Consider the following 26386-nt stretch of genomic DNA (forward strand, 5'->3'; position numbering starts at 1 on the left):
ATAGGCTATCAACCAACATCCACTAGAATCCCAGAGTTCCAAAGCGACCTTGACGACATTTTATCCCGTCCCGCTTCTTGTAAGAATTCTCTTCCATTCTCCCAGTTTCTACGCCTCCGTCACATCGGTTCCGACGATGCCACCTTTCATACCAGTGCTTTCGATATGTCTTTCTTTTTCCTCAACCAAGGATTCACCTTCACCATGTTTCACAGGGCCCTCGACCATATCCATTCCATTTCCTGCACTTCTGCTCTCACCCCTTCCCCTCCCTCCCAGAACCACGATAGGGTTCCCCTCGTCTTTGTCTTCCACACCACCAGCCGCCACATTCAACAGATCATTCTCTGCCATTTCAGTTACCTCCAGCGTGGTCCCACCATCAAACATATCTTCCCCTCCTCTCCTCTTTCAGTATTCAGAAGGAACTGATCCCTCCGCAACAACCTGGTCCACTCCTCCATCACCCACTCCCTTTCCCACGCAAGTGCAGGAGATGCAACACCTGCCCTTTTACCTCCTCCTTTCTCACCATCCAGGGCCCTAGATACTCCTTCTAGGTGAAACAGCCATTTACTTGTCCTTCTTTCAATTTAGTATATGGTATTTCGCTGCTCATGATGTGGTCTCCTCTACACTGGGGAGACCAAACACAGATTGGGTGACCACTTTGAGGAACACCCCCGTTCAGTCTGCAAGCGTGAATCTGAGCTTACGGTCACCTATCATTTTAATTTTCTGTCAACCCCCACTCTGATCTCTGTCCTCAGCCTCCTATACTGTTCCAATGAAGCTCAACGTAAACTCGAGGAAAGCACCTCCTCTTTCTATTAGGCACTTTACAGCCTTCCGGACGCAACATTAAGTTCAATAATTTCAGAATATAGCCTCTGCCACCAGTTTTTCTGACGCCAGCTGTTGCTGATGATTCTAATATTCCCATTTACACCTCCTCTAGTCCCATCTTTTGTTTCTTTACTTCTCCCATTACCATCGCCTTTTGCTTTGCACCATCAGCCTTTTTGTCATTTAATCACTCCTGGCTTCCACCCGATTATAGACCTTCCCTTTTGTTCTTTCCATCCTCCCCACTTTCCCTGCCTCTATACTTGCTTAACACCTGTTATACTCTTACTTTTTCCAGTTCTGACGAAAGGTTAGCGACCTGAAACGTTAACTCTGTTTAGCTCTTTCCGCAGATGCTGCCTGACCTGAGTATTTCCAGCATTTTCTGTTTTTATTTCAGATTTCCAACATCCGCAGTGTTTTGCTTTTGTATCCCATTACTGGCATTCAGTTGCATAGTTTTGATTATTATGCCAACAGAAATATAAATTGTCATGTTAGAAAAATAAAAATTCATTCTATTAGTGCACACTTATGTAAAAATCACATGAAATAACTACAATTAGTTATTTTGAAACAATTATATTTAGGTTTTAAAGAGGTAAAATACCTGATCAGCTCTAATTTTTGTATGACACACAGGCAAAATCTGGAAGAAAACACAATACAGCAGATTTTAAAGTATTATTGCTTTGGTCTAAGATTTTAAAATCTTGTATTTAAAAATGCAGTATGTTGTTATTCACCAGCAGCAAAATCACTACCACCACCACCAACAAAGAGGTTTTAATTCACTACAAATGGAGTAGCATTCCTGATACTATACCATTTCCTAGTCACACCATGGTGAAAGGGCTAATGCAGTATGCTCACAAATTGGGCTCAAGTTTTGGCCTGAGTTGCTCCCATTTTTTTGGAGCAACTAGTTTAGAATGGAGCATCTTATAAGTTGCAATTCTCGGTATTTAGTTTGCTCCAGTTCTAGTGAGTTAGAATAGTTTCATTTTAGAACAGATTTTTTTATTCCAAAAGGGGTTGTGTCCAGCCACTTACGCCTGTTTTGCAAGTTTAGGCAGTGAAAACTTACTCCAAACTAACTTAGAATGGAGTAAGTGCAGATTTTTATATGCTCAGAAAAACCTTGTCTACACTTACAAATCAGGGGTAGGGAACGAGAGATGGGGGGGGGCGGGGGGCAGGGGGAAGGGCGGGAAGTTTACAAACATTAAACACTTCACTTTTACAGATAAAAAGCCATCATCAATAATAAATAATAAATAAATCAATAAATCAATCAAAAAATATTTTAAAAAATTAAATAAAATAAACAAAAAATTAAGTTTCTACTCACCTATTGCAGCACTGGGAGCCCTCCAACAGCGTGCTGGGATGGTGCCCCCCAGTGTCTCTGACAGCAAGGGGAGGGAGAGGAGAGTGGGGGGGGGGGGGCGGCAGCTGAATGGGAGGGAAGGGTGGGGATGGGTGAAGCTGAACGGGAGGGAATGGGGGGGGAGGAGCTGAATGGGGGAGAGAGGGACGGAGACTGAACGGGGGGGGGGGGGGGAGCTGAACGGGAGGGAAGCCCGAATCCCAATCTTCAATGCCTGGTGAGCCCATTTGGCCAGGGCTAGAGACGGCGTTCTTCAGGCCCCTCCCACGCAGCCTGCAGAGATTCGGGCTGCGAGGAGCTACTGCACATGCATGCACACTCTAGTGCGCATGTGCAGAGGTCCCGGCACTGTTTTCAGCTCCGGGACCTGGCTCCGTCCCCCACGCGATCTGCTGTGCTGCACCAAGGGCCTGGATCGACCGGACTGCGGGGAGAATACCAAGGTAAATAATAGATGCCGTTTCTGTTCTAAAAAGTCGGCGCACCACATGGAGGTGTGCCGTTCTAACCCTGGGAGCAAACTTGGGCCCATTATTGGGCCGGATCTTGCTGGAGCGGGGCATCTCAAGGCATGTGTCGTGAGTTAGACATTTTTTGCATCGTGCAGCTCAAGATTTTTTGTGCTGTAACTTGTTGGAAGTGTGAGCTGATAACGAGGGCAACTGGGCATCTTGGACCTTTGTGAACAGCAGGACCAACAATGTATCTTCTTAACCAATGAGATTTAAAAATTGAGAAAGAAGCAGTGGAACAACGGAGAAGGAGGGAGAATTAGTCAAATCAGGTAAAGAAAGAGAAATAAAGAGAGGGAAAGAAACATTGGATTAAGAGCAAAAAAAGATACAGAAAAGAAAAAAATGTAAACATTATTAATTTGACATTTTTTTAAATCTCTAACAATAATTGACTACATACAGGAATGAGGTTGAACCATTTAAATTGTTCCTTTTTTAATTCAGTGCGGTTGATTACATTATCACGCCATTGGCTGCTGCATTTCCTACATTACAACAGTGATTACACTTCAAAAGTGCTTCACTGACTCTAAAGCGCTTTCGGATGCCATTTCTGTGACGAGTTTAATGGGCAATTAATATGAAATTCCAGTAAGTTCTTAAAAATAACGGGGAGGCTAAGAACGAGATCCCATTTGTGCAGAGTGACGTAAATCGACCAGCATGTTCTGAAGATTCGCAACTCACAGGATATCGCTTAATCCCCTTAATTTGCAGGCCGATTTGCGCATCAATAGCATTGGGTGGGGGGTCCCACCCTTTCCTTCAACAACTGTCTGTCCCACCTGTGACAGAGACTGTAATTCCCGTATTGGACTGTTCAGTCACCCAAGAACTCACTTTTAGAGTAGAAGCACGTCTTCCTCGATTATGATGATGATGATGATGATAATAGCGTTAACAAGTCATTATTTTTCCAGCAAGATCCAGTCCATTGCTTTTCCAACTCAGCCAGGGAAAAGATTACACAAACATTACAACACAGAAACAGGCCGCTTGGCCCAAATAGTTAATTTTGGTGTTTATCCTCCACATGAGCAATGGCCCGAATCCTATGTGCCCCCATTGTTCCCATATCCCTTTATTCTCCTTTCCTTCAAGCACCTATTTAACCTTATCTTAAAGGTTGACAAGGTCTCTACTTTAATCATGAACTCTGGTCGTACATTCCACAACCTTACAACCCTCTGTGTAAAAAGGATTCTCCTACTCTTCAGTCTAAATCTCTTGCATTTAAACTTATCTCTACGCCCCCTTGTTCTACACCTTGGAGCTCGGTGGAGCTGGATAAGGATAAGGGCATATGTTGTACCACATTTTAACTCTTTCCAGACTGAACTGATTGGAAATTCAAGGTAGAACATTAAAATTATCAGTCTAGATGTTACAAGCAGCATTCTTTATACCGTTGATCGGAAAATCTATACTATGTTTGTCAAATGCTACATTCTAAACAACTATACATCAGAGACTACAGCCCCAATTTTAACTCCCTGCTGGGAGCTATGCAACCAGGATATAAGTCGATGGCAAATTGTCTGTCCCTCCTCAGCATGAAGCCCGGTGAGCTTTTAACTTCTGGGCCTTCGCTGCATAGGTCCCATTAGCATCCCGCTTCAACCCAATGGGAAGCGCTAGCTGGCCGGTAGTTGGGAGCAGGATTTCAGGTGGCTGGCACCGAGGACACAAAGGAAGGGTCTCAGCTCTCAGATAAGTTATTGGGGTGCTTGGGCGGCCATCGTGATTGCGGGATGGAGGGATGGAGGGGGAGTCCCGGGGCAAGGGAGGCTCAAGGTTTCTTTGAGAGTCCAGGAGGAGTACTCTTGTTCTTTCTGGCCCACAAAGAAACTTAAAAGAAAATCAAATTTACCTACCTTTTGACCACTTCTGACCCCAGCTCCTACTTGCCGCCAGGTTACCGTGGTGGGGAAGCCTCAATGACTTCCCCACATAGGCCTTGGGTTAAAATTGCAATTGAACCTGAAGATGACATTAGTATTCAAAGAAACACCCCGTTACTTTCCCTCTTGGCTGCTCAAAAGAACAAGTTAAAATTACAAACCCCAGGAAAGAAGTGGGATATTTAAACACGGTTTCCAACCAAGCACAATCAACTAATCAATTATGAAATTTTGTTAATGGGCAGCACAATCTGTGTCTGCAGGTAATCCATACTGATCAACATGTTTAAGACAACAATGATGCGGATTAAAACAGTTCTGTCAAAATTGTGAAACACTTCCTCATGAGAGAAGTTCATTTCTAGCCTTATTTTAAATATACTGCAACATATTAGATTACCAGATGATGCACAAAGTACCTTCACTATTCAATGGACCTGAAATTGGTGAAAGCTATGTTCCACCCAAGGACCGTCCAAAGGACCGCTGAGATCCTGATGGTACTTTGGGCGGAAGTCTCATGAAAAAATCTGGGGCGAAAATGGGCCTTGCACGCCGATTCGGGGCGGCAACTCCCATTCTCGGTGGCAAATGCAATCATCATCAAAGTACCACTGAGGATTGAGTCAGGCCCAGGGAGGGGAGAATTGATAAAATAAAAACATTTCAAAACATTAAAAAAACTCCACCAGAAATCCTTCAGGGGACCCCATCCACTTAAATCCCTGCAAAAAAAAAATAAAGAAAAGTGGACTAACCTTTTTTTGCAGGCCTTCATACTTACCGTTGAGATAAGATCTGCCTCCACAGGGCGGTCTTTTCCCCTGCTGGAGCGGAGGACCGCCCAGACCAAACTGGCAGCTCAGCGGGCGGGAGGACTCTTGTGGACGTTGCACGTCGGCGCACATCAGCGGAGGTACCCAGCGGTCTTCTCTCTCCGCCGGCAGGAGGACGCCATCAAATTTGCTTGGAGGGGAGACCGCCCAGAAACCAGGGAGATTGCCGAGAAAACTCGGCAGCAGCGGACTGTAAGTCCACCAATTTCGGGCCCAATGACTTTTATAACAAAGCGATAGTAGATGGTTTAATCAAAAAATAAAACCTGTATCTGAACAGCACCATGGTAAGACGTTTACTAAAATCTCCATCGGTTGGAGTCCTACCAGAGACTAATACTTCCAAATGGGCATGTGATTACTTCAGTACTCATCCAATTTTCTAATAGGGATATCTAATGATGCACCATAAAAAAAAATTTCCAGAGGGGGTGCACATTTTTATGAATAAGGGAATTAACCTTTCTTCCCCTCTCCCACGTGTTCTCCTTACTGGTTCCACTAGTTACTTATCTTCCAACACAGATGGACTTTTCAACACTACTGTTAATACCACTTTTGGTTAGCTAGTACAGGTTGTACCTCTCCAGTCCGGGACACTCTAATCCGGAAACATTCGTAGTTCGGTATTAGTTGGGCCTGAGGGAGAGGAGGGTTTATTAAAAAGTTATAATTGGCTAGAGAGGCTGTCAGTCAGTGAGTGTGTTTGGCGATCGGCTGAAGGAGCCGCCAACAGGCTGCCAGCACGCACACACTCAGGAGCTGAGGTACTGTCGACAGGTACCGGTAAACGTGACCTCCCATGGTTCGTAAAATTCTGTTCCGGCACTGGTCAGGTCCCGAAGGTGCCGGACCAGAGAGGTCCAACTGTTGCAGGTATGGGAAAGTGGCCAATGGAGACTTCCTACCAGATTTTCTCTGCTATGAAACCATGATTATGACATGGTAAACTTACCACCAACATTGGTTTTACCAGTATGAAAGCAGGAATGGTCTTCTGAACTAATTTGTTGAGGTCATAATAAATAATAAGAATTTTAAGAATAAACACACATTATCTCTCACAGCTCATGACAACCAACATAAGCAACCTGTATGAATAATGTTCACTACTCGAAGGAGCCAAGTTCATCATACTTGCATCACATTTTTTAAGAATTCTTACATTCGCTCTTCAAATAAAACCTTTTTGAGGTACCACTGGCCAGTATCAAATTGCTGAACGTTCACACAGGGTTAGGGACCATGGGACTTTTTAAAAATAAAATAATTTATAGGATATGGCTGATTCCGGCAAAGCAACATTTATTGTCCATCCTTAATTGCCCTGAGAAGATTGTAGTGGGTTGCCTTCTCGAACTGCTTCAGTACTTGTGATGATGATGCTCCCACAATAGTATGAGGTAGGGAATTCCAGGATTCTGACCTAGCAACAATGAAGGATTGCCAATATATGTCCAAGTCAGGATATAATGCGTGACTTGGTGAGGAACTTGATGGCAACGGTGCTTCCACAACTATGCTGCTGTTGTCCTTCTTCATGGGAGAGGTCGCAAAGGAGGGAGGTGCTACATAACATAAGAACATAAGAAATAGGAGGAGGAGTAGGCCATACAGCCCCTCGAGCTTGCTCCGCAATTTAATACGATCTTGGCTGATCCGATCATGGACGCAGGTCCACTTTCCTGCCCGCTCCCCATAACCCCTAATCGGTTAAGAAACTGTCTATCTCTGTCTTAAATGTATTCAATGTCCCAGCTTCCACAGCTCTCTGAGGCAGCGAATTCCACAGATCCACAACCCTCTGAGAAAATAAATTCCTCCTCATCTCAGTTTTAAATGGGTGGCCCCTTATTCTAAGATTATGTCCCCTAGTTCTAGTCTCCCCCATCAGTGGAAACATTCTCTGTATCCACCTTGTCAAGCCCCCTCATAATCTTGTACGTTTCGATAAGATCACCCCTCAATCTTCTGAATTCCAATGAGTAGAGGCCCAACCTACTCAACCTTTCCTCATAAGTCATCTCCGGAATCAACCTAGTGAACCTTCTCTGAACTGCCTCCAAAGCAAGTATATCCTTTCGTAAATATAGAAACTAAAACTGCACGCAGTATTCCAGGTGTGGCCTGACCAATACCCTGTATAACTGTAGCAAGACTTACCTGCTTTTATACTCCATCCCCTTTGCAATAAAGGCCAAGATTCCATTGGCCTTCCTGTTGCTGTTGAATTAACCTTGCTGAATTGGTGTAGAATTAACCTTGCTGAATTGCTGTAGCACACCCTGTAGATTGTACGCACTGCAAACAGTTTTTAGGGGCAGAAATCCCAGCCTCCCCGGGTCCATATGGACCCGGGAAGTCACCGCAAAAGCCAGTTTTCGGCATGCGCATGCGTCGAAAACCAGCTTTTCTGATCTGTCAAGCTCTGGCTTAAGTTGCCATATAAAAGGTAAAAGGTTGCTACGCAAGATAAGGGCTCATGGGATCGGGGTAATATATTAACATGGATAGAGGATTGGTTAATGGAGAAAGAGTAGGGATAAATGGGTCATTTTTAGGTTGGCAAGCTATAACTAGTGGGGTGCTGCAAGGATCAGTGTTTGGACCTCAGCTATTTACAATCTATATTAATGACTTAGATGAAGGTACCGAGTGTAATGTATCCAAGTTTTCTGACAATACAAAGCTAGGTGGGAAAGTATGCTTTGAGGACACAAAGAAACAAAGAGTCTGCAAAGGGATATAGACAGGTTAAGTGAGTGGGCAATAATTTGGAAGATGTAGTATAATGTGAGGAAATTCACTTTGGTAGCAAGAATATTTTTTAAATGGTAAAACTATTAAATGTTGCCGCTCAGAGAGATTTAGGTGTCCCCGTACAGAAAGTTAGCATGCAGGTACATCAAGCAATTAGGAAGGCAAATGGCATGTTGGCCTTTATTGCAAGGGGGTTGGAGTACAAGAGTAAGGAAATCTTACTACAATTGTACAGGGTTTTGGTGAGACCACACCTTGAGTATTGTGCAGTTTTGGTATCCTTATCTGAGAAAGGACATACATGCCTTTGAGGCGATGTAACAAAGGTTCACTAGATTGATCCCTGGGATGAGCGGGTTGTCCTATGAGAGATTGAGTAGTTTGGGCCTATACTCTCTGGAGTTTGGAAAAATGAGAGGTTGATCTCATTGAAACATACAAGATTCTAAAGGGGATTGACAGGGTAGATGCTGAGAGGTGTTTTCCCTGGCTGGACGGTCTAGAACTAGGGGGGATAGTCTCAGGATAAGGGGTTGGCCATAAGACTGAGATGAGGAGGAATTTCTTCACTCAGAAGATTGTGAATCCTTGGAACTCTCTACCCCAAAGGGCTGTGGATGCTGACTCGTTGAGTATATTCAAGGCTTAGATTTTTCGACTCTATGGGAACCAAGGAATATATATGAATCGGGTGGGAAAGTGGAGTTGATGTCGAAGATCAGCCATGATCTTAATGAATGGCAGAGCAGGCTCAAAGGGCCGTATGGCCGACGCCTGCTCCTAATTCCGATGTTCTTATTTAGTGCTTCCATTCATATCAAGTGGAATCTAAACTGAGTGTGAGTAAACAGGTTATTGGTATGCATTGCTTGTAGGCACTATTGATGACTCCGTCCAGCATTTACTGATGATAGGACGGAACATGACCGAACGGTAATTAGCTAGGATAGTTTATCCTGTTTTTAGTTATATGACCGAGCAATCGTCCACACTGTTGAGTAGATGCCAGTAATGCAATACATGGTGAGAGAAGCTGCTACCTTTGTGTCACAGGTCTCCAGCACTATGGCTGGAAATGATCCAGTGCACTCAGCCACTTCTTAATGCCATGTGGAATGAACCAAATTGGTTCGACACTGGTATCTATGACAGTGGGGACCTCTGGAAAAGCTCAAGTATGATCATGCACTCAGCTCTTTTGGCTGAAGCTACTTGCAAACACTTCAGTCTGGTCTCTTGCACCCACATGCTGGGCTCCACCATGGTTGATGCCAGGGATGTTCATGGAGCCTCCTCCTTCTGTTAGTTGCTTGGTTGTCCCTGACCATTCTCAACTGGATGTGGTAGGGTTACTCTGATCCATTGATTGTGGGACTCCATAGCTCTGTCTATAGCCTGCTGCATTTGGTGTGCAGCTTGCAGGTAGCCCTGTGTAGTAGAAGAGAGTGAGGAGAGTGTTTAGGTTAGTGGACATGGTCAGAGGACAGGCCTGGAGGCTTTGGGTGAGTGGAGCTTTGGAGAAAAATAGGTAGAAGGACTTAAGAGGTAAATACACACACACACAGATTTCTTGCGGCATTGACCTTGGTGAGTCAGAGGATTCTCTGTTTTATAACAGGAGTGTTTGTGCCATGTAGAGGATAACATCTGAGATATTCTAAGATTTTTACTGATGCTTTGGGGGTTGAATTTCACAACTCTGTTCATTGTTTTATGAAAACTGTAAATGAGTAGCTGTTACGTTCTATATAGAATCATAGAATCTGACAGTGGAGGCCATTTGGCCCATCATGCTCATCATGAAAAATTCGTCCAATTGAGTCCCACACTCAGCTTTTCCCCCATAACTCTGCAAATTAGTTCTCTTCAGGTACATGTCCAATTACCTTTTGAAAGTTCCTATGGAATCTGCTTCCACCACCCTTTCAGATAGTGCATTCCAGATCTTAACAACACTGTGACAAAATCACTTCTCATTTCCCCTTGTTATTTTTCCAATTATTTAAAATCCCACTTGCCAGAGGAAACAGTTTCTCCCTACTTGCTATCAAAACCCTTCATAATTCTGACTGCCTCTATTAGGTCTCCCCTTAACTTTCTTTACTTTAAGGAGAACAATCCCAGTTTCTTCAATCTCGCCACATAATTCAAGTCGCTCATCCCTGGAATCATCCTGGTAAGCCTCCTCTGCACCCTCTCCAAGGCCTTGACATCCTTCTGAAAGTGATTTGTAAAGGTTTAGCATGACTTCCTGGTTTTTGTATTCTATGACCCTATTTACAAAGCCAAGTATCCCATACACGTTCTTAACTGCCTCATCAACTTGCCCTGCCACCTTCAAAGATTTGCGAATATGCACCCACTGCTCTTTCACCCACCTCAAAAATAGATTATACTGCCTTTCCATGTTGTTCCTCCTAAAATGCATTACTTCACACTTACTTCACATTAAATTGTGTCTGCCCACTTCACCAGTTTGTCTATGCCCTCCTGTAACCCGCTACTATCCTCTTCACTATTTACTACATTGCCAAGTTTTGTATCATCCACAAACTTTGAAATTGTACTACTTATACCCGTATCCAGGTCATTTATATATAACAAGAAAAGCAATGGTCCTAATACCGATTCCTGGACGACCCCACTGCATACTCCTCTCCAGTAAAATAAACATCCGTTCACCACTACTCTCGGCATCCTACTTCTTAGCCAATTACGTACCCAAATTATCACCATCCCTTTAGTCCCATGTGTTTCTATTTTCAGAATAAGTTTGTTATGTGGTACTTATCCAATTCCTTTTGAAAGTCCATATATACAATATATACCTTTATCTGTTTTCATTATTTTAATCTCGTAGCATACTTAATGTTGAGAATACACAGCAAGATGATATAAAGAAAAAACTTGGATTTATATAGCGCAGTTCACATCCACCAGACATCTCAAAGCGCTTTACAGCCAATGAAGTACTTCTTTGAAGTGAAGTCACTTGTAATATAGGAAGGATGTGCCAATTGGAAGTAGATATTAGCGGTATTCAGTAGTATTGGGAGGAGGGAAATTAAGTTATTTGCATGGAGGCAATTCTTCACATTGTTTAAAAAAGGGGGCAGACAAAAGGCAGGTAACTATAGGTCAGTTAGTTTAACATCTGTCGTGGGGAAAATGCTTGAAACTATCATTAAGGAAGAAATAGCGGGACATCTAGATAGGAATAGTGCAATCAAGCAGACGCAACATGGATTCATGAAGGGGAAATCATGTTTAACTAATTTACTGGAATTCTTTGAGGATATAACGAGCATGGCGGATAGAGGTGTACCGATGGATGTGGTGTATTTAGATTTTCAAAAGGCATTCGATAAGGTGCCACACAAAAGGTTACTGCAGAAGATAAAGGTACGCGGAGTCAGTGGAAATGTATTAGCATGGATAGAGAATTGGCTGGCTAACAGAAAGCAGAGAGTTGGGATAAATGGGTCCTTTTCGGGTTGGAAATCGGTGGTTAGTGGTGTGCCACAGGGATCGGTGCTGGGACCACAACTGTTTACAATATACATAGATGACCTGGAAGAGGGGACAGAGTGTAGTGTAACAAAATTTGCAGATGACACAAAGATTAGTGGGAAAGCGAGTTGTGTAGAGGACGCAGAGAGGCTGCAAAGAGATTTAGATAGGTTAAGCGAATGGGTTAAGGTTTGGCAGATGGAATACAATGTCGGAAAGTGTGAGGTCATCCACCTTGGGGAAAAAAAAAACAGTAAAAGGGAATATTATTTGAATGGGGAGAAATTACAACATGCTGCGGTGCAGAGGGACCTGGGAGTCCTTGTGCGTGAATCCCAAAAAGTTAGTTTGCAGGTGCAGCAGGTAATCAGGAAGGCGAATGAAAAGCAGGGAGGTCCTTCTGCAACTGTATAGGGTATTGGTGAGGCCGCACCTGGAGTACTGCGTGCAGTTTTGGTCACCTTACTTAAGGAAGGATATACTAGCTTTGGAGGGGGTAGAGAGACGATTCACTAGGCTGATTCCGGAGATGAGGGGGTTACCTTATGATGATAGATTGAGTAGATTGGGTCTTTACTCATTGGAGTTCAGAAGGATGAAGGGTGATCTTATAGAAAAATTTAAAATAATGAAAGGGATAGACAAGATAGAGGCAGAGAGGTTGTTTCCACTGGTCGGGGAGACTAGAACTAGGGGGCACAGCCTCAAAATACGGGGGAGCCAATTTAAAACCATGTTGAGAAGGAATTTCTTCTCCCAGAGGGTTGTGAATCTGTGAAATTCTCTGCCCAAGGAAGCAGTTGAGGCTAGCTCATTGAATGTATTCAAGTCACAGATAGATTTTTAACCAATAAGGGAATTAAGGGTTATGGGGAGCGGGCGGGTAAGTGGAGCTGAGTCCACGACCAGATCAGCTATGATCTTGTTGAATGGCGGAGCAGGCTCGAGGGGCTAGATGGCCTACTCCTGTTCCTAATTCTTATGTTCTTAGCAATGGAAAATGATCCTGGAATTTTGCAGAACTGTGTTGAGGGTTCTGGAATTGACTGCACTACAGAAGGGCTGCTCGAGTTAGGCACCATGGAAGGTCCTTTGATTTAGTATCAATGTGAAAGTTGAGAGTTTGGCAGAACAGTGGAAAGCAGAGCAGAGGTTTGCCACAAATGGTGTTTGAATGTGAGGTTTGGCTCACTGGTGGATTCCTAATATGTGTCAGCAGCAAGGGGAGGGCAGGGCATAGGCCAGACAGCATGGGAGCGGCACTAGTGTGTGTCATCTAAGACATCTCTGTAAACACAGAATTTGGCGTTGTGTGATTGAATCAAGGATGTGTATCTCTGTGCCTGTATGGCTCTCATGTTCCATCTCTCTTTACTCACACAGGTATAAGAATATGTAAACAGTCTAATTGCTAAACATCAACAAAACAGGTGGTAAAAGAGCTTTAAAAATTCAACTAATTTGTTTTTTTATAGAAAGACACTGAAGTAGGTTTTCAAACGTCCACTTCCATCGGGTGGCCTGGAGCGAACCCGCTCTATGGATGCGGTCCAAAGCCCGGACAGTTTTCATGGTCAGGCCTCGGTAGCACTGCTTTTGGAGCAGCTTACTAATCGGAAGTGGAAGGAAACCTGGTTGCTCCACTGTGAAGCCCAACTGGTGCAGTTAAGTTGGGGTGGGTGGAGGAAGAGAGGTATTAATGCTCCTCTTGGCCTCATAAAAATTATTTATAAAACTTTTCTTTGGGGCCTGCAGCGATCCCTTTAATGGCCGCTGATTCGGCTGCTCAATGCCACGTACCAATGGGTAGAATGTGTGTGGCTCCGCTCATCGGTACTTTAAAATTGCATCGAGATCCTATTGACGTTATAGGACCTTGATTCGCATGGGCTAATGAGGCGCCCACTTGTTTCTTTTGGGTGCTACCGTCCCGGTCCTGTCCAGTAAGGGAGTGGGAGGGTGGGAAGAAAATCAGGCTGTGTGTGTGCGCATGTGTCTTTCTGTCCGTGTCTGACAGCTAGAATGATTTACAGTTCGAATGTTTACATTTTCTGTTAACATAATAGGTGATAATCAAATGCAATAATTAGAGGTTGTTTCAAAATTCTCTCTTTTAAAAATAGAACTTAATTTACATGAGGACAGACATCTGAGCTTAATGACTTTTTGAAATGTAAAGAAACTCTTACCAAACAAAAGTTACAACAGGTGTGTAATCAGTAGTCTCTTTTTTTATCCTCACTTACAGCCTTTCTGTTTAATTTTTTTTACCTAAAGATTTTGAACTTTGTCTTAGTTTGAAAAACTTTTGAGTGGAAACTACTAAAAGCTAAAGAAAATTATTCCATCAGTACAGCTGATGCCTTCTGAGCAATTAAGCACACTGCACGTGTTCGGATTGCACAATCCAAACTCAGCTCAGTCACAGCTCTGGGCAAAAACATTAAGTCAAAACCCAGGTCTTTGAGAAAGACTGAAGCCTTCAAGTAAAAATGTTAATGAATGCATTAACACACAAAAGACAATTCTGTTGATGAATTTAATTGTATTTTTGTGAAATATGCAATTTTTTATTTTTTTTTTATTTAAATTTTTTAAATTTGGTTGGATACTTATTTTGTACATTAGACATTTTAGTTACGGAGGAAAAAATGATACATGAAAAATAGTTCACAAAGTCTTTTGAGTGATTTGTGGGAATCCAGTGGCCAGATTGGACAATTGTAATGACAAGTTTATATAGACAAAATCTACTATAAATGACGACATAGTAATTTATAATAATGTGAAATATTAGACGAGATAAACATAGAGAGAGAGGATGTATTAAGGGGCTTAGCAGCTTTGAAAGTGGAGAAGTCCTGGATGAAATGTATCTCAGGCTGTTAAGAGAAGCAATAGAGGAAATAGCAGGGGCTCTGATGATCAATTTCCAATCCTGGTGCGGTGCCAGAGGACTGCTAATGTTGTACCTTTGTTTACAAAGGGAGAAAGGGATAGACCAAGTAATTACAGGCCAGTCAGACTAACCTCGGTGGTGGGAAAATTATTGGAAAAAATCCTGAGGGACAGGATAAATCTTCATTTGGAAAGACATGGAAATCAAGGACAGTCAGGATGGATTTGTCAAGGGAAGGTCGTGTCTGACTAACTTGATTAAATTTTTCGAGGAGGTAACAAGGAGGGTTGATGAGGGCAGTGCATATGATGTAGTGAATATGGATTTTAGCAAAGCTTTTGATAAAGCCCCACATGGCAGACTGGTCACGAAAGTAACAGCCCACGGGATCCAGGGTAAAGTGGCAAGTTGGATCCAAAATTGGCTCAAAGGCAGGAAGCAAAGGGTAATGGTTGATGGTGCTTTTGTGACTGGAAGGCTGTATCCAGTGGGGTTCCGCAGGACTCAGTGCTGGGTCCTTTGCTTTTTGTGGTATATATCAATAACTTGGACAAATGTTGGGGGTGTGATTAAGAAGTTTGCAGATGACACTAAAATAGGCTGTGTGGTTGATAGTGAAGAAGAAAGCTGCGGACTGCAGGAAGATATCAATGTACTGGTCAGGTGGGCAGAACAGTGGCAAATGGAATTTAATTCGGATAAGTGTGAGGTGATGCATTTGGGGAGGTCTAACAAGGCAAGGGAATAAACATTAAATGGTACGACACTGAAGTGTAGAGGAACAAAGGGACCTTGGAGTGCAGGTCCATGGATCCCTGAAGGTAGCAGGCCAGGTAGATAAGGTGGTTAAGAAGGCATATGGAATACTTGCATTTATAAGTAGAGGCATGGAATACAAGAGCAAGGTGGTTATGCTTGAACTGTATAAAACACTGGTTAGGCTACAGTTGGAGTACTGTGTGCAGTTCTGGTCACCACATTACAGGAAAGATGTGATTGCACTGGAAAGGGTTACACAGAGGAGAGTTACAAGAATGTTGCCTGGACTGGAGAATTTTGGCTATGAGAAAAGATTGGAGATGCTGGGTCTGTTTTCTTTGGAACAGAGGAGGCTAAGAGGAGACCTGATTGAGGTGTATAAAACTATGAGGGGGCCTGGATAGAGTGGATAGGAAGGACCTGTTTCCATTGGCAGAGGGGTCAACAACCAGTGGGCATAGATTTAAAGTAATTGGGGGCAGGTTTAGAGGAGATATGAGGGGAAATCAGTCGAGGAGGCGGGAGCTCGGAGCAGCGCGAGTCCGGGGTTGGCGAGAGGCCTATAAAGGCCAGCGGGAGTTGAGCAGTTCGTCGAGGAGGCGGGAGCTCGGAGCAGTGCAAGTTCGGGGTCAGCGAGAGGCCTATAAAGGCCAGCGGGAGTCGAGCAGTTCGAGGAGGAGGAGCTCGGAGCAGCGCGAGTCCGGGGTCGGCGAGAGACCTATAAAGGCCAGCGGGAGTCAGGCAGTCGAGGAGGCAGGAGCTCGGAGCAGCACGAGTCCGGGGTCGGCGAGAGGCCTATAAAGGCCAGCGGGAGTCAGGCAGTTCAAGGAGGCGGGAGCTCGGAGCATCGCGAGTCCGGGATCGGCGAGAGGACTATAAAGGCCAGCGGGAGTCAGGCAGTTCAAGGAGGCGGGAGCTCGAAGCAGCGCGAGTCCGGGGTCGGCGAGGGGTGTGCCGGTGCAGCTACAGGGAGAAGGCAAAAAAGAAGTAGAAAGAAACAGAAAGGTGACGTCACAGCCAAGGGGGTAAGTGATTGGCTGGATTGGGGAGTAGTTTTTCTTTTTTCTCTTTTATAACAGTCAGTAACTTTTAACATTGTTGTTGCCGATTTAAGTGTATCTAAGGGTTAAGTCATGGCAGGGGAGCTCGGTCACGTGATATGCTCCTCCTGTACCATGTGGGAACTCAGGGACGCTTCCGGTGTCCCTGACGATTACGTGTGCGGGAAGTGTATCTGCCTCCAGCTCCTGACGGAACGTGTTGCGGAATTGGAGCTGAGGGTGGATTCACTCTGGAGCATCCACGATGCTGAGAACGACGTGAGTAGCACGTGTAACAAGTTGGTCTTACCGCAGGAGAAGGGTCCACAGCCAGTTAGGGAATGGAAGACCAGCAGGAAGAGTAGTGCAAAGAAGGTAGTGCAGGGGTCCCCTGTGGTCATCCTCCTGCAAAACAGATACACTGCTTTGAGTGCTGTTGAGGGGGATGACTCATCAGGGGAGGGCAGCAGCAGCCAAGTTCATGGCACCGTGGCTGGCTCTGTTGCACAGGAGGGCAGGAAAAAGAGTGGGAGAGCGATAGTGATAGGGGATTCAATTGTGAGAGGAATAGATAGGCGTTTCTGCGGCCGCAACCGAGACTCCAGGATGGTTTGTTGCCTCCCTGGTGCAAGGGTCAAGGATGTCTCGGAGCGGGTGCAGGACATTCTAAAAAGGGAGGGAGAACAGCCAGTTGTCGTGGTGCACATTGGTACCAACGACATCGGTAAAAAAAGGGATGAAGTCCTACGAAACTAATTTAATGAGCTAGGACTAAATTAAAAAGTAGGACCTCAAAAGTAGTAATCTCGGGATTGCTACCAGTGCCACGTGCTAGTCAGAGTAGGAATCGCAGGATAGCGCAGATGAATACGTGGCTTGAGCAGTGGTGCAGCAGGGAGGGATTCAAATTCCTGGGGCATTGGAATCGGTTCTGGGTGAGGTGGGACCAGTACAAACCGGATGGTCTGCACCTGGGCAGGACCGGAACCAATGTCCAAGGGGGGAGTGTTTGCTAGTGCTGTTGGGGAGGAGTTAAACTAATATGGCAGGGGGATGGTAACCAATGCAGGGAGACAGAGGGAAACAAAAAGGAGACAAAAGCAAAAGACAGAAAGGAGATGAGAAAAAGTGGAGGGCAGAGAAACCCAAGGCAAAGAACAAAAAGGGCCACTGTACAGCAAAATTCTAAAGGACAAAGGGTGTTAAAAAAACAAGCCTGAAGGCTTTGTGTCTTAATGCAAGGAGTATCCGTAATAAGGTGGATGAATTAACTGTGCAAATAGATGTTAACAAATATGATGTGATTCGGATTACGGAGACGTGGCTGCAGGATGATCAGGGCTGGGAACTCAACATCCAGGGGTATTCAACATTCAGGAAGGATAGAATAAAAGGAAAAGGAGGTGGGGTAGCATTGCTGGTTAAAGAGGAGATTAATGCAATAGTTAGGAAGGACATTAGCTTGGATGATGTGGAATCTATATGGGTAGAGCTGCAGAACACCAAAGGGCAAAAAACGTTAGTGGGAGTTGTGTACAGACCTCCAAACATTAGTAGTGATGTTGGGGAGGGCATCAAACAGGAAATTAGAGGTGCATGCAATAAAGGTGCAGCAGTTATCATGGGTGACTTTAATATGCATATAGATTGGGCTAACCAAACTGGAAGCAATACAGTGGAGGAGGATTTCCTGGAGTGCATAAGGGATGGTTTTCTAGACCAATATGTCGAGGAACCAACTAGGGGGGAGGCCATCTTAGACTGGGTGTTGTGTAATGAGAGGGGATTAATTAGCAATCTCATTGTGCGAGGTCCCTTGGGGAAGAGTGACCATAATATGGTGGAATTCTGCATTAGGATGAAGAATGAAACAGTTAATTCAGAGACCATGGTCCAGAACTTAAAGAAGGGTAACTTTGAAGGTATGAGGCGTGAATTGGCTAGGATAGATTGGCGAACGATACTTAAGGGGTTGACTGTGGATGGGCAATGGCAGACATTTAGAGACCGCATGGATGAACTACAACAATTGTACATTCCTGTCTGGCGTAAAAATAAAAAAGGGAAGGTGGCTCAACCGTAGCTATCAAGGGAAATCAGGGATAGTATTAAAGCCAAGGAAGTGGCATACAAATTGGCCAGAAATAGCAGCGAATCTGGGGACTGGGAGAAATTTAGAACTCAGCAGAAGAGGACAAAGGGTTTGATTAGGGCAGGGAAAATGGGGTACGAGAAGAAGCTTGCAGGGAACATTAAAACGGATTGCAAAAGTTTCTATAGATATGTAAAGAGAAAAAAGTTAGTAAAGACAAACGTAGGTCCCCTGCAGTCAGAATCAAGGGAAGTCATAACGGGGAACAAAGAAATGGCAGACCAATTGAACAAGTACTTTGGTTCGGTATTCACTAAGGAGGACACAAACAACCTTCCGGATATAAAAGGGGTCAGAGGGTCTAGTGAGGAGGAGGAACTGAGGGAAATCCTTATTAGTCGGGAAATTGTGTTGGGGAAATTGATGGGATTGAAGGCCGATAAATCCCCAGGGCCTGATGGACTGCATCCCAGAGTACTTAAGGAGGTGGCCTTGGAAATAGCGGATGCATTGACAGTCATTTTCCAACATTCCATTGACTCTGGATCAGTTCCTATCGAGTGGAGGGTAGCCAATGTAACCCCACTTTTTAAAAAAGGAGGGAGAGAGAAAACAGGGAATTATAGACCGGTCAGCCTGACCTCAGTAGTGGGTAAAATGATGGAATCAATTATTAAGGATGTCATAGCAGCGCATTTGGAAAGAGGTGACATGATAGGTCCAAGTCAGCATGGATTTGTGAAAGGGAAATCATGCTTGACAAATCTTCTGGAATTTTTTGAGGATGTTTCCTGTAGAGTGGACAAGGGAGAACCAGTTGATGTGGTATATTTGGACTTTCAGAAGGCTTTCGACAAGGTCACACACAAGAGATTAATGTGCAAAGTTAAAGCACATGGGATTGGGGGTAGTATGCTGACATGGATTGAGAACTGGTTGTCAGACAGGAAGCAAAGAGGAGTAAATGGGTACTTTTCAGAATGGCAGGCAGTGACTAGTGGGGTACCGCAAGGTTCTGTGCTGGGGCCCCAGCTGTTTACATTGTACATTAATGATTTAGACGAGGGGATTAAATGTAGTATCTCCAAATTTGCGGATGACACGAAGTTGGGTGGCAGTGTGAGCTGCGAGGAGGATGCTATGAGGCTGCAGAGTGACTTGGATAGGTAGGTGAGTGGGCAAATGCATGGCAGATGAAGTATAATGTGGATAAATGTGAGGTTATCCACTTTGGTGGTTAAAAACAGAGACAGACAATTATCTGAATGGTGACAGATTAGGAAAAGGGAAGGTGCAACAAGACCTGGGTGTCATGGTACATCAGTCATTGAAGGTTGGCATGCAGGTACAGCAGGCGGTTAAGAAAGCAAATGGCATGTTGGCCTTCATAGCGAGGAGATTTGAGTACAGGGGCAGTGAGGTGTTGCCACAGTTGTACAGGGCCTTGGTGAGGCCACACCTGGAGTATTGTGTACAGTTTTGGTCTCCTAACTTGTGGAAGGACATTCTTGCTATTGAGGGAGTGCAGCAAACGTTCACCAGACTGATTCCCGGGATGGCGGGACTGACATATCAAGAAAGACTGGATCAACTGGGCTTGTATTCACTGGAGTTCAGAAGAATGAGAGGGGATCTCATAGAAACATTTAAAATTCTGACGGGTTTAGACAGGTTAGATGCAGGAAGAATGTTCCCAATGTTGGGGAAGTCCAGAACCAGGGGTCACAGTCTAAGGATAAAGGGTAAGCCATTTAGGACCGAGATGAGGAGAAACTTCTTCACCCAGAGAGTGGTGAACCTGTGGAATTCTCTACCACAGAAAGTTGTTGAGGCCAGTTCACTAAATATATTCAAAAAGGAGTTAGATGTAGTCCTTACTACTAGAGGGATCAAGGGGTATGGCGAGAAAGCAGGAAGGGGGTACTGAAGTTGCATGTTCAGCCATGAACTCATTGAATGGCGGTGCAGGCTCGAAGGGCCGAATGGCCTACTCCTGCACCTATTTTCTATGTTTCTATGAAATTTCTTCACCCAGACGGTGGTGGGGGTCTGGAACTGCCTGAAAGGGTGGTAGAGGCAGGAACCTCACCACATTTAAAAGATACTTGGATATGCACTTAAAAGTGCCGTAACCTACAGATCAAGAGCTGGAAAGTGGGATTAGGTTGGATAGCTCTTGGTTGGCCGGCATGGGCTGAAATTGCCTCCTTCCATGCTGTAACTTTCTATGATTCCAATAGAGAAAAGTTGACACAAAAAGTGTGACAATAAAGTGACAACAGGAAGCCAAGTTGTGCAGACAGGATATATTCTCAGACATAAGATTTTTTAATATATTATAAATCGATATACTGTTTAGCTGTTCTGATTCTGCATTTTTAATATAAAGTGTGACTATTTCTGAAAAAGGCAGGTTTTAATTAGTTACTAAAAATTAATTTTTCAGGAAATAGAGACATTGCGTAAAATGCTAAATCAGGAACAGAAACCCTGGGCATTTTCCCTCTTCCTAACATGGAGCAATGTAATCTTCCTGGCCTATATGGCTGGATAAATTAGTTGAGCTATTGACAATATGAAAGAATATGCATACATACACACGTTATTATTAAGTGCATTGTTTTTTGAGGTGGAAAGGTTATGATTTTAATTTGTAAACTCAATGTTTAGAGTTATCATGCAATATTTGTTGAAGATGGGAGAAGGCTTGATTCTGTTACAAAGCTAATTACTTTAATGGCAGGAATGTATCATGTCAGGTGAACACAGGAACATTTGTGATTCTGAGGCAAGAGAAGTCTTGCCATAACCAGACGATGATTAAAATAATCACTTGTTAATGTCTTAAAAGTTTTGTTGGTTTTTACTTCTGCTCTACAGGATAAATATATGTATGTATAAAACAGAGATCACATATTAATCTAAATACATGACCTTCATCATCTGTGTCTAGCTTGGTGATCTGCATTAAAATACTAACAGAATTGTAATGTTTTAAAATTTAATAAAGTGTTCATAATCCTACAGAATACCTATACCAAAGCTATCCTCTACTATTATAACTGCATAATGCCTATTAGGAATGTAAGTTGTGAAACACAATAAACCAGTTCAAGTATACGTGAGTCAGCAGACTAAAACACTTGATGATTCACATACAGGAGCTTTGCCGTGTTGCAAAGTATGCAATGCTATTCTTGCCAACACATTTCCCAAGAAGCTCACATCACTCCAGCTGACTTGTAACCAGGTCGGAGAGAAGTGGGATTGCCTGGACTGGAGGTAAATTTTTTAAATTATGACCCAGAATGTTCTAAAAAAATAATGGTGTGTGAACGATGCATGACATTAATAATGTGCAAAGCACCCAGCAACTTGTGGCGAGGAAGATACTCCATGAATTACGAATGGCCACAGGTTACTGGCCATATTGTGCCGCTCCGCCTTTAGCTTTGCAAAAATGGCACCTCGCCCTGAACCACCCCATGAGTTCCATGAATTTGCATAATAATTGCCCATTAAACTTGCCATAGTTAAGTTTAGTAATTAACAGCATAAGTACCCTTTTTGCGACATGATAATCTCTCTTGGCTAGAAGTCAATTAAAAGTCTCATTCCTTCCAGATTGTGAATTGCTGTTAGAGATTTTTAAAATGTCAAATTAAAAAAAAATTCTTACTTTTCCTTTTTGTCTGTTTTTCTCTCTCTTTCAATCCAATCTTTCTTTCCTCTCTATTTGTCTTTCTGTACCTGATTTGACATTGAATTTACACACTCTAATTCACCCTCCTTTTCTGTTTTGTCCCGTTGTTCACCAAGGTCCCAGATGTCCTGTTGCCCTTGGCGCACCATTATCAAGCTCGCACTTCCAGCAACTTTGTGGTCAAAAATTTTTAAAACCTAAGGTGTACAGAACATGCTCCAGCAAAATCTGTGCCATTATGTTTCTTTAAAAAAAGATATACAATTTAAGATAAGGTATATAATTCCTTTAAAAATGATCCACATGACAATTGTCCCTTTCTACTGTTTTAAACCAAAAACTCAAATTAAATCATCTTCAATCTGCTAACCAACTAAAAGTGCAGCACATTATACTTGTAATAAATTTCATTCTAAAAACCCCAAATGACAACACCCCAATCAAGATAAATCTTGGCATTTTGAAAATTAAAGCAGATAACTGTTCAAAACTGAGACAACAAAATAATGGATCATAATGCTTTATCAGATACCAAGTATCCTTGCCCAAATTGACTTGCACTGTTGTAAATCACCTGTTCTGATTGAACATATTCATCTAGTAATCCACGTCAGTTGAGACGTAACTTGTTATTTATATGTGTTTTAATGTTGTATTCATTTATATCCAACAGAATCTAAATATGATCCTACAGAATCAATTTAAAATACTCATCTATTTATCTACCTTCAATTGTCCATTGCTATTTAACCAATTTACCCACCTGAAGACTTTCAGAAGCTTCTGAGATAATACATTTATTCTGCAGAATAAACACCATCACATACACTGCAAAAGTATTCTGTTAATTTTAGTGGAAAAATAAATGCTGTGTATTTGCATCTGCTTTTTTTTGGCCAAAAAGGGAACAGTGGACGCTTCAAGGCCAATGAAGTATAGTCACTGCTACAATGTGGGAAACGCGGCAGCCAACCCACGCACAGCAAGCTCCCACAAACAGCAAAGTGACAGGAATGAGATGAATGACCAGTTAATGTACTCTTGGTGGCTGAAGGATAAATGTTCAACCCAGTTATTGGCAGTGTTTCTGCTGATGAGCATTCCATTATCACATGATCCAATTCCTGATTGGTCCCCTTGGAGGATAAGCCACACCAAGAAGTTTTTCTGGAGTGTGTAATTGGAACCGCCCAGCCCAAGTTCTGAGTGACATTGCAAAGTGTAATTCAAGCCATTCTGACTTCAGAACTCCCCTGCAGTCACAGAGCTCCACAAACCCAGCAAAAGCCTCCCAAATTCCTGACCCCAGCCCAAGCACATGCCTCCCCAAGCTGAAGTCCATGACACATCCAGCCCAGGTTCATCTCCCCCCTCCCCTCCACCACCCCCACCCCAGTTCATGTTCCTTAACCTCACTCCCCAGCCCAAGTGCATGGCCCCCACCACCCCCCCGCCCAGCTCAAGTTCCTGCCTCCCCCAGCCCAAGTTCCAAACCTTACAACCCCCGGCCATAGATGGGGCATTGTGTGTGGGTCATGGATTGTTAACAGGTTTATTGGGTATGAAGTGAATAGTGACAGTATCACGACTTCCAGATTTCATCCACTCCAACAATGTCCCTTGTAACTTATGCACCGAGCTTTCTGAGAAATCGGGTGTGGGTGTAAAGGATGTTGGAAGAACGTGATACGTCTTCCGAGTTCCTTCCCTCCCCTCTGATCCCCTACACCCCCCGCTTCCCCATTTCTCTCTCTCATCTCTCTCCCCCACACACCCGCCTCTCGCCCCAACCCCCACCGCTTCTCTCCCCAACACCTCACCCCCGCCGCCACTCTCTTCTCTCCCACCCACCCCCCCACTGCTTCTCTACCTCCACCATCCCTCTCCTACCCCCGCCTGTCACCCTCCCCTTGCCCCCCCACCGCGTCTACCACCCTCCCCTCCCCCCCCACACACCGCCTCTCTACCTCCCCTCCCCCCTCCATCGCCTCTCTCCCCACTCCCCTCCCCTCTCACCCGCCTCTCCCTCCCCTCCGGCGCTCTTCCTCCCCTCCCTCACCGCCTCTCCCCCCCACCTGTCTCTTCTCTCCTCGCTCCCCCCGCCTGTCTCTCCCCCCACCCCACCCTTGCCGCCACTCTCTTCTCTCCCACCCACCCCCCCACTGCTTCTCTCCCTCCACCATCCCTCTCCAAGTCCCCTTGTCCCCCCCCCACCTCTACCCCCCCCCAATCGCCTCTCTCCCCACTCCTCTCACCCACCTCTCCCCACCGCCCCCTGCCTCGCCCCACCCTCTCCCTTCCCCCCCACCGCCTCCCCACCCCTCTCCTCTCCCTCCCACCGCCTCTCCCCCTCCCCTCCCCCACCTCTCTCCCCCTCCCCCCCACCACCTCTCTCCCCCTCCCCCCCACCACCTCTCTCCCCCTCCCCCCCACCACCTCTCTCCCCCTCCCCCCCACCACCTCTCTCCCCCTCCTCTCCCCCCCTCCCACCACCGCCTCTCTCCCCCTCCCCCCACCGCCTCTCTCCCCCTCCCCACCGCCCCCCCACCTGTCGCTTCTCTCCTCGCCTGACTCTTCCCTCACCCCACCCATGCCGCCACTCTCTTCTCTCCCACCCACCCCCTCCACTGCTTCTCGCCCTCCACCATCTCTCTCCTACCCCCGCTTCTCACCCTCCCCTTGCCCCCCCCGCCTCTGCCCCCTCCTCCGCCTCTCCCCCCTCCTCTCCCACACACCGCCTCTCTACCTCCCCATCCCCTCTCTCCCCACTCCTCTCCCCCATCCCTCTCACCCGCCTCTCCGTCCCCCATCCCTCTCACCCGCCTCTCCGTCCCCTCCCTCCGCCTCTCTCCCTCCTCCCACCCCCACCGCCTCTTCCCCCCCCCCTCTCTTCCCCCCGCTCTCCCTCCCCCCCCGTCGCCTCTCTTCTCCCCCCTCGCTCCCCCCCTCTCCGTCCCTCCCCCCCCGCCGCCTCTCCCCCTCTCTCCATCCCCCCCATCGCCTCTCTCCCTCCCCCACACACCCACCGCCTCTCTCCCCCTCCCCACCTCTCTCCCCCTCCCCTCCCCGCTTCTCTCCCCACCCCACCGCCTCTCCCCCTCTCTCCATCCCCCCCACCTCTCTCCCTCCCCCACATCCAGCGCCTCTCTCCCCCTCCCCTCCCCGCCTCTCTCCCCCTCCCCTCCCCGCTTCTCTCCCCCCCCCCCACCGCCTCTTCCGCTCCCTCCCCCCCACCGCCTCTCTACCTCCCCTCCCCCCCAATCGCCTCTCTCCCCCTCCCTCCCACCTTTCTTCCCCACCGCCTCTCCCCCTCCCCACCACCGCCTCTCGCCCTCCCCTCCCACTGCCTGTCGCTTCTCTCCTCGCTCCCCGCCTGTCTCTTCCCCCACCCCACCCGCCACTCTCTTCTCTCCCACCCACCGCCCACACTGCTTCTCTCCCCCACAGCCTTTCTCCACCCCCGCCACCACTCTCTTCTCTCCCATGCACCCACTGCTTCCCTACCTCCATCATCCTTCTCCTATCCCCGCCGCCACTCCCTCCCCCTTGCCCCCTCCGCCTCTCCCCCCTCCCCTCCCACACACCGCCTCTCTACCTCCCCATCCCCCCTATCGCCTCTCTCCCCACTCCTCTCCCCCATCCCTCTCACCCGCCTCTCCGTCCCCCATCCCTCTCCCTCCCCTCTCTCCCTCCTCCCACCCCCACCGCCTCTTCCACCCCCCTCTCTTTTCCCCGCTCTCCCTCCCCCCCGTCGCCTCTCTTCTCCTCCCTCGCTCCCCGACGTCGCCCTTCTCCCCCCCTCTCCGTCCCTCCCCCCCGCCGCCTCTCCCCCTCTCTCCATCCCCCCCAGCCTCTCTCCCTCCTCCCCCCCCCACCGCCTCTCCCCCCCACCGCCTCTCTACCTCCCCTCCCCCCCAATCGCCTCTCTCCCCCTCCCTCCCACCGCCTCTCTCACCTCCCACCTTTCTTCCCCACCGCCTGTCGCTTCTCCCCTCGCTCCCCGCCTGTCTCTTCCCCCACCCCACCCGCCACTCTCTTCTCTCCCACCCACCGCCCACACTGCTTCTCTCCCCCACAGCCTTTCTCCACCCCCGCCACCACTCTCTTCTCTCCCATGCACCCACTGCTTCCCTAC

General features: G+C 46.1%; 1 protein-coding gene across 3 annotated transcripts in view; it reads right to left on the bottom strand.

The window, feature by feature from the left end:
- The window catches only part of tmem175 (transmembrane protein 175), a 70969-nt gene that overhangs the window by 35561 nt on the left and 9022 nt on the right, over nucleotides 1-26386 (bottom strand). The window contains exons 2-3 of one of the 3 annotated variants that reach the window (XM_070871065.1): nucleotides 9495-9676; nucleotides 1457-1495 (exon numbers count right to left, since the gene is read on the bottom strand). In XM_070871065.1, the coding sequence (XP_070727166.1) occupies nucleotides 1457-1495; nucleotides 9495-9533 (78 nt within the window). In that variant the 5' untranslated portion in view covers nucleotides 9534-9676. Of the gene's footprint in view, nucleotides 1-1456; nucleotides 1496-3591; nucleotides 7231-9494; nucleotides 9677-26386 lie in introns of those variants that run through there. The other 2 variants (XM_070871066.1, XM_070871064.1) reach the window with 2 other exon arrangements.

The sequence above is a fragment of the Pristiophorus japonicus genome, chromosome 2, assembly GCF_044704955.1.
Source record: "Pristiophorus japonicus isolate sPriJap1 chromosome 2, sPriJap1.hap1, whole genome shotgun sequence".
Lineage (NCBI taxonomy): Eukaryota > Metazoa > Chordata > Chondrichthyes > Pristiophoridae > Pristiophorus > Pristiophorus japonicus.